Source organism: Nerophis ophidion, linkage group LG19 (genome assembly GCF_033978795.1).
Source record: "Nerophis ophidion isolate RoL-2023_Sa linkage group LG19, RoL_Noph_v1.0, whole genome shotgun sequence".
NCBI classification, from domain to species: domain Eukaryota; kingdom Metazoa; phylum Chordata; class Actinopteri; order Syngnathiformes; family Syngnathidae; genus Nerophis; species Nerophis ophidion.
In genome coordinates, this window is record NC_084629.1 from 4,820,036 (window position 1) to 4,832,782 (window position 12,747).

The 12,747-nt window shown below is 42.3% G+C and overlaps 1 protein-coding gene across 4 annotated transcripts in view; it reads left to right on the top strand.

Moving 5' to 3' along the window:
* LOC133537891 (protein TANC1-like) overlaps positions 1-12,747 on the top strand; it is a 389,287-nt gene that overhangs the window by 293,863 nt on the left and 82,677 nt on the right. For all 4 annotated transcript variants that reach the window (XM_061879022.1, XM_061879023.1, XM_061879025.1 and 1 more), the window contains 3 exons: positions 4,567-4,721; positions 9,353-9,584; positions 12,261-12,427. In XM_061879022.1, the coding sequence (XP_061735006.1) occupies positions 4,567-4,721; positions 9,353-9,584; positions 12,261-12,427 (554 nt within the window). The remainder of the gene's footprint in view (positions 1-4,566; positions 4,722-9,352; positions 9,585-12,260; positions 12,428-12,747) is intronic.

Here is a 12,747-nt window from a genome sequence, read left to right on the forward strand (position 1 = left end):
GCGATATCGCCATATTTTTGCTGATAGGATTTAGTAGAGAACATCTACGATAAAGTCCGCAACTTTTGGTCGCTAATAAAAAAGCCTTGGCTTTACTGGAAGTAGCAGACGATGACGACACCCGTGTGAGGGCTCCTCACATCCTCACATTGTTTACAATCATGGCCACCAGCAGCTAGAGCGATTCGGACTGAAAAAAAACGACAATTTCCCCTTTAATTTGAGCAAGGATGAAATTTCATGGATGAGGAAAGTGACATATTGATAGCGAAGGACTACAAAAAAAAAATAAAGTAAATAAAAAAGAGGGGTTAGTGCGTCTGCCTCACAGTACGAAGTTCCTGCAGTCCTGGGTCCAAATCCGGGCTCGGGATCTTTCTGTGTGGAGTTTGCATGCTCTCCCCGTGAATGCGTGGGTTCCCTCCGGCTTCCTCCCACTTCCAAAGACATGCACCTGGGGATAGGTTGATTGGCAACACTAAATTGGCCCTAGTGTGTGAATGTGAGTGTGAATGTTGTCTGTCTATCTGTGTTGGCCCTGCGATGAGTTGGCGACTTGTCCAGGGTGTACCCCGCCTTCCGCCCGATTGTAGCTGAGATAAGCGCCCGCGGCCCCCCGTGACCCAAAAAGGAACAAGCGGTAGAAAAAGGAGGATTTAAAAAAAAAGAAAAAAAAAAGGCCATTGCATTGTGACGGATTCAGATGTTTTTAGACACATTTACTAGGATCATTCTGGGAAATCCCTTATCTTTCTATTGTGTTGCTGGTGTTTTAGTGAGTTTAATAGTACCTGATAGTCAGAGCTGTGTGTCCACGGGTGTCTTGACGACAGACCCTGGGGGAAGTCACAGCAGTTGTATGGACGGCACAAGCTCTGCTGATCTCAGGTAAGAGGCGACTTTTTACCACAAAACCATTTCAACGGGGATAGCAGGTCCTTTCTATGTGTCATACTTGATCATTTCGCTATATTGCCATATTTTTGCTGATAGGATTTAGTAGAGAACATCGACGATGAAGTTCGCAACTTTTGGTCGCTAATAAAAAAGCCTTGGCTTTACCAGAAGTAGCAGACGATGACGACACCCATGTGAGGGCTCCTCACATCCTCACATTGTTTACAATCATGGCCACCAGCAGCTAGAGCGATTCGGACTGAAAAAACGACAATTTCCCCTTTAATTTGAGCAAGGATGAAATTTCATGGATGAGGAAAGTGACATATTGATAGCGAAGGACTACAAAAAAAAAATAAAGTAAATAAAAAAGAGGGGTTCGTGCGTCTGCCTCACAGTACGAAGTTCCTGCAGTACTGGGTTCAAATCCGGGCTCGGGATCTTTCTGTGTGGAGTTTGCATGTTCTCCCCGTGAATGCGTGGGTTCCCTCCGGCTTCCTCCCACTTCCAAAGACATGCACCTGGGGATAGGTTGATTGGCAACACTAAATTGGCCCTAGTGTGTGAATGTGAGTGTGAATGTTGTCTGTCTATCTGTGTTGGCCCTGCGATAAGTTGGCGACTTGTCCAGGGTGTACCCCGCCTTCCGCCCGATTGTAGCTGAGATAAGCGCCCGCGCCCCCCGTGACCCAAAAAGGAACAAGCGGTAGAAAAAGGAGGATTTAAAAAAAAAGAAGAAAAAAAGGCCATTGCATTGGGACGGATTCAGATGTTTTTAGACACATTTACTAGGATACTTCTGGGAAATCCCTTATCTTTCTATTGTGTTGCTGGTGTTTTAGTGAGTTTAATAGTACCTGATAGTCAGAGCGGTGTGTCCACGGGTGTCTTGACGACAGTCTCTGGGGGAAGTCACAGCAGTTGTATGGATGGCGCATGCTCTGCTGATCTCCGGTAAGAGGCGACTTTTTACCACAAAACCGATGGGACCGTAAAGTGAAACGCTAATACTGGTAGCAACAAAAAAAAGAAGAAAGAATGACGGTTGTTATGTTGCCTCAAGCCAGAAGGCATCAATCCAGCGATAAGGGCCTTTCTTGGAGAGGAAAATGTCTTCTCGCAATAAAAACAAAACAAAAAAAAAGTACACGAGCAGCTGAATTGATTTGAAATGTTAAAGGCCTACTGAAATGAGATTTTCTTATTTAAACGGGGATAGCAGGTCCATTCTATATGTCATACTTGATCATTTCGCAATATTGCCATGTTTTTGCTGAAAGGATTTAGTAGAGAACATCGATGATAAAGTTCGCAACTTTTGGTGCTGATTAAAAAGCCCTGCCTGTACCGGAAGCAACAGACGATGTGCGCGTGACGTCACGGGTTGTGGAGCTCCTCACATCTGAACATTGTTTAAAATCATGGCCACCAGCAGCTAGAGCGATTCGGATGGAGAAAGCAACGATTTCCCCATTAATTTAAGCGAGGATGAAAGATGTGTGGGTGAGGAAAGTGAGAGTTAAGGACTAGAAAAAAATAAAAAATAAAATAAAGTTAAAAAAAAAAAGGCCATGCATTGGGACGGATTCAGATGTTTTTTAGACACATTTACTAGGATCATTCTGGGAAATCCCTTATCTTTCTATTGTGTTGCTGGTGTTTTAGTGAGTTTAATAGTACCTGATAGTCGGAGGGGTGTGTCCACGGGTGTCTTGACGACAGTCTCTGAGGGAAGTCACAGCAATTGTATGGACGGCACATGCTCCGCTGATCTCAGGTAAGAGGCGACTTTTTACCACAAAACCATTTCAACGGGGATAGCAGGTCCTTTCTATGTGTCATACTTGATCATTTCGCGATATCGCCCTATTTTTGCTGATAGGATTTAGTAGAGAACATCCACGATAAAGTCCGCAACTTTTGGTCGCTAATAAAAAAGCCTTGGCTTTACTGGAAGTAGCAGATGATGACGTCACCGGTGTGAGGGCTTCTCACATCCTCACATCCTCACATTGTTTACAATCATGGCCACCACCAGCTAGAGCGATTCGGACTGAAAAAAACGACAATTTCCCCTTTAATTTGAGCAAGGATGAAATTTCGTGGATGAGGAAAGTGAGATATTGATAGCGAAGGACTACAAAAAAAAAAATAAAGTAAATAAAAAAGAGGGGTTAGTGCGTCTGCCTCACAGTACGAAGTTCCTGCAGTCCTGGGTTCAAATCCGGGCTCGGGATCTTTCTGTGTGGAGTTTGCATGTTCTCCCCGTGAATGCGTGGGTTCCCTCCGGCTTCCTCCAACTTCCAAAGACATGCACCTGGGGATAGGTTGATTGGCAACACTAAATTGGTCCTAGTGTGTGAATGTGAGTGTGAATGTTGTCTGTCTATCTGTGTTGGCCCGCCGATAAGTTGGCGACTTGTCCAGGGTGTACAAAGCCTTCCGCCCGATTGTAGCTGAGATAAGCGCCAGCGACCCCAAAAGGGAACAAGCGGTAGAAAAAGGAGGATTTAAAAAAAAAGGCCATTGCATTGTGACGGATTCAGATGTTTTTTAGACACATTTACTAGGATCATTCTGGGAAATCCCTTATCTTTCTATTGTGTTGCTGGTGTTTTAGTGAGTTTAATAGTACCTGATAGTCGGAAGGGTGTGTCCACGGGTGTCTTGACGACAGTCTCTGGGGGAAGTCACAGCAGTTGTATGGACGGCACAAGCTCCGCTGATCTCAGGTAAGAGGCGACTTTTTACCACAAAACCATTTAAACGGGGATAGCAGGTCCTTTCTATGTGTCATACTTGATCATTTCGCTATATTGCCATATTTTTGCTGAGAGGATTTAGTAGAGAACATCCACGATAAAGTTCGCAACTTTTGGTGGCTAATAAAAAAGCCTTGCCTGTACCGGAAGTAGCAGACGATGTGCGCGTGACGTCACCGGTGTGAGGGCTCCTCACATCCTCACATTGTTTACAATCATGGCCACCACCAGCTAGAGCGATTCGGACTGAAAAAAACGACAATGTCCCCTTTAATTTGAGCAAGGATGAAATTTCGTGGATGAGGAAAGTGAGATATTGATAGCGAAGGACTAGAAAAAAAAAAAGAGGGGTTAGTGCGTCTGCCTCACAGTGCGAAGTTCCTGAAGTCCTGGGTTCTCACCGAAGCCTGCCGGTTGACAAGTGGTCGGGATCCATGTTCGCTTGACCGCTCTGATCCATAGTAAAGCTTCACCTCTGGGAATTTTAAACAAGGAATCCCCGTGTGTTTGTGTGGCTAAAGGCTAAAGCTTCCCACCTCCATCTTTCTACTTTGACTTCTCCATTATTAATTGAACAAATTGCATTCAGCAACACAGATGTCCAGAATACTGTTTAGTTGCACGATGAAAAGAGACGTCTTTGAGCTGCGCTAATATGTCTCCTCCAACTCGAGACGTCACGCATACACGTCATCATTCCGCGACGTTTTCAACAAGAAACTCCGCGGGAAATTTAAAATTGCAATTTAGTCAACTAAAAAGGCCGTATTGGCATGTGTTGCAATGTTAATATTTCATCATTGATATATAAACTATCAGACTGTGTGGTGGGTAGTAGTGGGTTTCAGTAGGACTTTAAAAGAAAAACAAAAAACAGCAATTTTAAGTCCTGTTTTGTCTTTTCTAGGTGTCGGGGTATCAAGCTCAGAACTTCCTCTCAGCCAGCCCCCCCAGCCTACTCCGCCCTCCAGTGCTGCAAACACTTTGAGGACCAACAGTTGCCCCGGGACCCCCGAAATCCAGCGGCGCAGAGAAGAGGCCGTCAAACGGCTGGCTGCTAAGGTACATCTGGACCTAAGTAATAGCAATCATCAATCAGTGTTTATTTATGTAGTCCTAAGTCACAAGTGTCTCAAAGGGCTGCACAAGTCACAAGGACATCCTCGGTTCAGAGCCCACATAAGGGCAAGGAAAAACTCACAACCCAGTGGGATGTCAATGTGAGTGACTATAAGAAACCTTGGAGAGGACCACAGATTTGGGTGATCCCCAGCTCTAGGGGAGACCGGATGCAATGGACGTCGAGAGGGTCTAACATAATATTGTGAAAGTCCAGTCCATAGTGGATCTAACATAATAGTGTTTGAGTACAGTCCATAGTGGATCTAACATTATAGTGTGAGAGTCCAGTCCATAGTGGATCTAACATAATAGTGTTTGAGTCCAGTCCATAGTGGATCTAACATTATAGTGAGAGTTCAGTCCATAGTGGATCTAACATAATATTGTGAGAGTCCAGTCCATAGTGGATCTAACATAATAGTGTGAGAGTCCAGTCCATAGTGATTCTAACATAATATTTTTAGAGTCTAGTCCATAGTGGATCTAACATAATAGTGTGAGAGTCCAGTCCATAGTGGATCTAACATAATAGTGAGAGTCCAGTCCATAGTGGATCTAACATAATATTTTTAGAGTCTAGTCCATAGTGGATCTAACATAATAGTGTGAGAGTCCAGTCCATAGTGGATCTAACATAATAGTGAGAGTCCAGTCCATAGTGGATCTAACATAATATTGTGAGAGTCTAGTCCATAGTGGATCCAGCATAATATTGTGAGAGTCTAGTCCATAGTGGATCTAACATAATAGTGTGAGAGTTCAGTCCATAGTGGATCTAACATAATAGTGTGAGAGTCCAGTCCATAGTGGATCTAACATAATAGTGTGAGAGTCAAGTCCATAGTGGATCTAACATAATAGTGAGAGTCCAGTCCATAGTGGGTCTAACATAGTATTGTGAGAGTCCAGTCCATAGTGGATCTAACATAATAGTGTGAGAGTCCAGTCCATAGTGGATCTAACATAATACTGTGAGAGTCTAGTCCATAGTGGATCTAACATAATAGTGTGAGAGTCCAGTACATAGTAGATCTAACATAATAGTGTGAGAGTCAAGTCCATAGTGGATCTAAGATAATAGTGAGAGTCCAGTCCATAGTGGGTCTAACATAGTATTGTGAGAGTCCAGTCCATAGTGGATCTAACATAATAGTGTGAGAGTCCAGTCCATAGTGGATCTAACATAATATTGTGAGAGTCTAGTCCATAGTGGATCTAACATAATAGTGTGAGAGTCCAGTCCATAGTGGATCTAACATAATAGTGTGAGAGTCCAGTCCATAGTGGATCTAACATAATATTGTGAGAGTCTAGTCCATAGTGGATCTAACATAATATTGTGAAAGTCCAGTCCATAGTGGATCTAACATAATAGTGTGAGAGTCCAGTCCATAGTGGATCTAACATAATAGTGTGAGAGTCTAGTCCATAGTGGATCTAACATAATAGTGTGAGAGTCTAGTCCATAGTGGATCTAACATAATATTGTGAGAGTCCAGTCCATAGTGGATCTAACATAATAGTGTGAGAGTCTAGTCCATAGTGGATCTAACATAATAGTGTGAGAGTCTAGTCCATAGTGGATCTAACATAATAGTGTGAGAGTCTAGTCCATAGTGGATCTAACATAATATTGTGAGAGTCTAGTCCATAGTGGATCTAACATAATAGTGTGAGAGTCCAGTCCATAGTGGATCTAACATAATAGTGTGAGAGTCCAGTCCATAGTGGATCTAACATAATATTGTGAGAGTCTAGTCCATAGTGGATCTAACATAATATTGTGAAAGTCCAGTCCATAGTGGATCTAACATAATAGTGTGAGAGTCCAGTCCATAGTGGATCCAGCATAATATTGTGAGAGTCTAGTCCATAGTGGATCTAACATAATAGTGTGAGAGTTCAGTCCATAGTGGATCTAACATAATAGTGTGAGAGTCCAGTCCATAGTGGATCTAACATAATAGTGTGAGAGTCAAGTCCATAGTGGATCTAAGATAATAGTGAGAGTCCAGTCCATAGTGGGTCTAACATAGTATTGTGAGAGTCCAGTCCATAGTGGATCTAACATAATAGTGTGAGAGTCCAGTCCATAGTGGATCTAACATAATACTGTGAGAGTCTAGTCCATAGTGGATCTAACATAATAGTGTGAGAGTCCAGTCCATAGTGGATCTAACATAATAGTGTGAGAGTCCAGTACATAGTAGATCTAACATAATAGTGTGAGAGTCAAGTCCATAGTGGATCTAAGATAATAGTGAGAGTCCAGTCCATAGTGGGTCTAACATAGTATTGTGAGAGTCCAGTCCATAGTGGATCTAACATAATAGTGTGAGAGTCCAGTCCATAGTGGATCTAACATAATATTGTGAGAGTCTAGTCCATAGTGGATCTAACATAATAGTGTGAGAGTCCAGTCCATAGTGGATCTAACATAATAGTGTGAGAGTCCAGTCCATAGTGGATCTAACATAATATTGTGAGAGTCTAGTCCATAGTGGATCTAACATAATATTGTGAAAGTCCAGTCCATAGTGGATCTAACATAATAGTGTGAGAGTCCAGTCCATAGTGGATCTAACATAATAGTGTGAGAGTCTAGTCCATAGTGGATCTAACATAATAGTGTGAGAGTCTAGTCCATAGTGGATCTAACATAATATTGTGAGAGTCCAGTCCATAGTGGATCTAACATAATAGTGTGAGAGTCTAGTCCATAGTGGATCTAACATAATAGTGTGAGAGTCTAGTCCATAGTGGATCTAACATAATAGTGTGAGAGTCTAGTCCATAGTGGATCTAACATAATATTGTGAGAGTCTAGTCCATAGTGGATCTAACATAATAGTGTGAGAGTCCAGTCCATAGTGGATCTAACATAATAGTGTGAGAGTCCAGTCCATAGTGGATCTAACATAATATTGTGAGAGTCTAGTCCATAGTGGATCTAACATAATATTGTGAAAGTCCAGTCCATAGTGGATCTAACATAATAGTGTGAGAGTCCAGTCCATAGTGGATCCAGCATAATATTGTGAGAGTCTAGTCCATAGTGGATCTAACATAATAGTGTGAGAGTTCAGTCCATAGTGGATCTAACATAATAGTGTGAGAGTCCAGTCCATAGTGGATCTAACATAATAGTGTGAGAGTCAAGTCCATAGTGGATCTAAGATAATAGTGAGAGTCCAGTCCATAGTGGGTCTAACATAGTATTGTGAGAGTCCAGTCCATAGTGGATCTAACATAATAGTGTGAGAGTCCAGTCCATAGTGGATCTAACATAATACTGTGAGAGTCTAGTCCATAGTGGATCTAACATAATAGTGTGAGAGTCCAGTCCATAGTGGATCTAACATAATAGTGTGAGAGTCCAGTACATAGTAGATCTAACATAATAGTGTGAGAGTCAAGTCCATAGTGGATCTAAGATAATAGTGAGAGTCCAGTCCATAGTGGGTCTAACATAGTATTGTGAGAGTCCAGTCCATAGTGGATCTAACATAATAGTGTGAGAGTCCAGTCCATAGTGGATCTAACATAATATTGTGAGAGTCTAGTCCATAGTGGATCTAACATAATAGTGTGAGAGTCCAGTCCATAGTGGATCTAACATAATAGTGTGAGAGTCCAGTCCATAGTGGATCTAACATAATATTGTGAGAGTCTAGTCCATAGTGGATCTAACATAATATTGTGAAAGTCCAGTCCATAGTGGATCTAACATAATAGTGTGAGAGTCCAGTCCATAGTGGATCTAACATAATAGTGTGAGAGTCTAGTCCATAGTGGATCTAACATAATAGTGTGAGAGTCCAGTCCATAGTGGATCTGGCATAATAATATGAGAGTCTAGTCCACAGGCGAATCTAACATAATATTGTAAAAGTCTAGTCCATAGTAGATCTAACATAATAGTGAGAGTCCAGTCCATAGTGGATCTAACATAATAGTGTGAGTCCAATCCATAGTGGATCTAACATAATAGTGAGAGTCCAGTCCACAGTGGATCTTACATGATAGTGAGAATCCAGTCCACAGTGGATCTTACATGATAGTGAGAGTCCAGTCCATAGTGGGGCCAGCAGGAGTCCTCCCCCCTCCACAAGGTAGAGGGGGGGGGATCAACTGGTCTAAAAAGGGGGTCTATTTAAAGGCTAGGGTATACAAATCAGTTTTTAAGATGGGACTTAGTATGACATGGACAGGCAACGTTTACCTTTGGACTCTAGGCTGCATGAACAGTTTTTAGGCAACTGAGGTAAACTCAGCCGAGATGTCCTCCTCCCTCCTGCTGAACTGCAGGCATCTCTCTTCCATCTTTATCACCTCTTTCCTCGTCTCCATTTCAGCATCACTGCCTCCTACTCCGAAGGCATGGACTCGCTCTTTTCCAGAGTCCAAATGATTAGGTTTTTGATAACCAGCCACTGATGTAGTTTTTCATCTTCAAATTCCCAAAGCCACATGATGTTTTTTTTAGGATATAAATAAGTGGTTCACATTTATGAACGAGGCATTGGTCGATCTCCGCTTGGGCCTAAATCGCCCGTGTTGTTGTGTTGCAGGTGGTGGCCTATCACTACTGCCAAGCAGACAACACTTACACTTGTTTGGTGCCAGAGTTTGTGCACAGCGTCGCCGCCCTGCTGTGCCGAGCACACCAGCTCGGTGCGTACAGGGAACTCTTGCTGAAAGAGCCGCACCTTCAGAGCATGCTCAGTTTGCGCTCCTGCGTCCAAGACCCCATGGCCGCTTTCCGGAGGGGTGTCCTTGAGCCTCTGGGTAACCTCCGTACAGGTAAAAGAAAAACACAGATGTTTAAAGGGGAACATTATCACCAGACCTATTTAAGCGTCAATATATACCTTGATGTTGCAGAAAAAAGATCGTATATTTTTTTTACCGATTTCCGAACTCTAAAAGGGTGAATTTGGCGATTTAAACGCCTTTCAATTGTTCGCTGTCGGAGCGATGACCTTTCACCCAATGGGAAGCAATCCGCCATTTTCTCAAACAAATTACACACAGAAGTCAGATCAGCTCTGTTATTTTCCGTTTTTTCGACGTTTCCGTACCTCGGAGACATCATGCCTCGTCGGAGGGTGTAACAACACGATCGGGGACGGATTCAAGTTGAATTACGTGGAGTGTGCCGCGCTAATCGATGCTGACATGCTATTTAGGCTAGCTGTATGTACATATTGCGTCGTTATGCCTCATTTGTAGCTATATTTGCATCCACCCACATTTAATGCCAAACAAACACATACCAATCGACGGATTCAAGTACACCAGTGGTAAAAAGATGCGAAAGTCCCACGTTTGTTCTGCACACCGACGATAGCGATGCTACGACAGATGTTTGGATATTCTGCAACACTCAAAGCAGATGCATTTCCAACGATAAAGTCAACGAAATCACAAAGGTGAGTTTTGTTGATGTTATTTACTTATGTGCTAATAAGACATTTGGTCACGGCATGACTGCCAGCGGATCGATGCTAACATGCTATTTAGGCAAGCTGTATGTACATTTGTAGCTATATTTTCATCTAGTCTTTCCCTCCACCCACATTTAATGCCAAACAAACACTTACCAATCGACGGATTCAAGTACACCAGCGGTCAAAAGATGGGAAAGTCCCTCGTTTGTTCTGCACACCGACGATAGCGATGCTACAACAGATGTGTGGATATCCTGCGACACTCAAAGCAGATGCATTTCCAACGTTAAAGTCAACGAAATCACAAAGGTGAGTTTTGTTGATGTTATTGACTTATGTACTAATAAGACATATTTGGTCACGGCATGACTGCCAGCGAATCAATGCTAACATGCTATTTAGGCTAGCTATATGTACATCTGTAGCTATATTTGCATCCGGCCTTTCCCTCCACCCACATTTAATGCCAAACAAACACATACCAATCGACGGATTCAAGTACACCAGTTGTCAAAAGATGCGAAAGTCCCTCGTTTGTTCTGCACACCGACGATAGCGACGCTACGGCAGATGGCACAGAGATGTGTGGATATCCTGCGACACTCAAAGCAGATGCATTTACAACGATAAAGTCAACAAAATCACAAAGGTGAGTTTTGTTGATGTTATTGATTTATGTGCTAATAAGACATATTTGGTCACAGCATGACTGCCAGCGAATCGATGCTAACATGCTATTTAGGCTAGCTGTATGTACATTTGTAGCTATATTTGCATCCAGCCTTTCCCTCCACCCACATTTAATGCCAAACAAACACATACCAATCGACTGAGTCAAGTACACCAGTGGTCAAAAGTTGCGAAAGTCCCTCGTTTGTTCTGCACACCGACGATAGCGATGCAACGACAGATGGCACAGAGATGTGTGGATATCCTGCGACACTCAAAGCAGATGCATTTCCAACGATTTAGTCAATGAAATCACAAAGTTGATTTTTGTTGATGTTATTGACTTATGTGCTAATAAGACATATTTGGTCACGGCATGACTGCCAGCTAATCGATGCTAACTTGCTATTTAGGCTAGCTGTATGTACATTTATAGCTATATTTGCATCTAGTCTTTCCCTCCACGCACATTTAATGCCAAACAAACACTTACCAATCGACGGATTCAAGTACACCAGTGGTCAAAAGATGCGAAAGTCCCTCGTTTGTTCTGCACACCGACAATAGCGACGCAATGACAGACGGCACAGAGATGTGTGGATATCCTGCGACACTCAAAGCAGATGCATTTCCAACGATAAAGTCAACAAAATCACAAAGGTGAGTTTTGTTGATGTTATTGACTTATGTGCTAATCAGACATATTTGGTCACTACATGACTGCCAGCGAATCGATGCTAACATGCTATTTAGGCAAGCTGTATGTACATCTGTAGCTATATTTGCATCCAGCCTTTCCCTCCACCCACATTTAATGCCAAACAAACACTTACCAATCGACGGATTTAAGTTGCTCCAGTGGTCAAAAGATGCAATCGTCGGTTAGAAGGTGATCGATGAAAAGCTCAATAGCTTCAGTTTCTTCTTCAATTTCGTTTTCGCTATCTGCCTACACACTCCAACCATCCGTGTTAATACACGCGTAATCTGTTGAATCGCTTAAGCCGCTGAAATCCGAGTCTGAATCCGAGCTAATGTCGCTATATCTTGCTGTTCTATCCGCCATGTTTGTTTGTATTGGTGTCACTATGCGACGTCACAGGAAAACGGGCGGGTGGATTTACAGATAGCGAAAATCAGGCACTTTCAAGCCTTTTTTCGGGATATTCCATGATGGGTAAAATTTTGAAAAAAACTTCGAAAAATAAAATAAGCCGCCGGGAACTGATTTTTATTGGTTTTAACCCTTCTGAAATTGTGATAATGTTCCCCTTTAATATTTGATTCATCAGGTTGGCCTTTTTTAAAATGCCACGATAAATGTGATTTACATGAAAATTGTCATACTTTACCCTCCCAGAGCGGAAGATTCCGGAGGAGGATCTCATCATCTTGATAGATGGACTGAACGAAGCTGAATTCCATAAGCCGGACTACGGCGACACCATTGCCTCTTTTATTACGAAGGTCATAACGAAGTTTCCTCCCTGGTTAAAAGTGGTGGTCACTGTCCGTGTCAGCTTACTGGTAAGAATCCAAAAAAACAAACAAATGGGTTGCAGGTATTGAAGCAAAAACCTGGTTATTTTCTAACTCTGTGTTATTCAACCACTGTGCCGCGGTTCTCAACCTTTTTTCAGTGATGTACCCCCTGTGAACATTTTTTTAAATTCGAGTACCCCCTAATCAGAGCAAAGCAATTTTGGTTGGAAAAAAAATAGATAAAGAAGTAAAATACAGCACTATGTCATCAGTTTAAGATTTATTAAATTGTATAAAAGTGCAAAATATTGCTCATTTGTAGTGGTCTTTCTTGAACTATTTGGAAAAAAAGATGTAAGAATAAC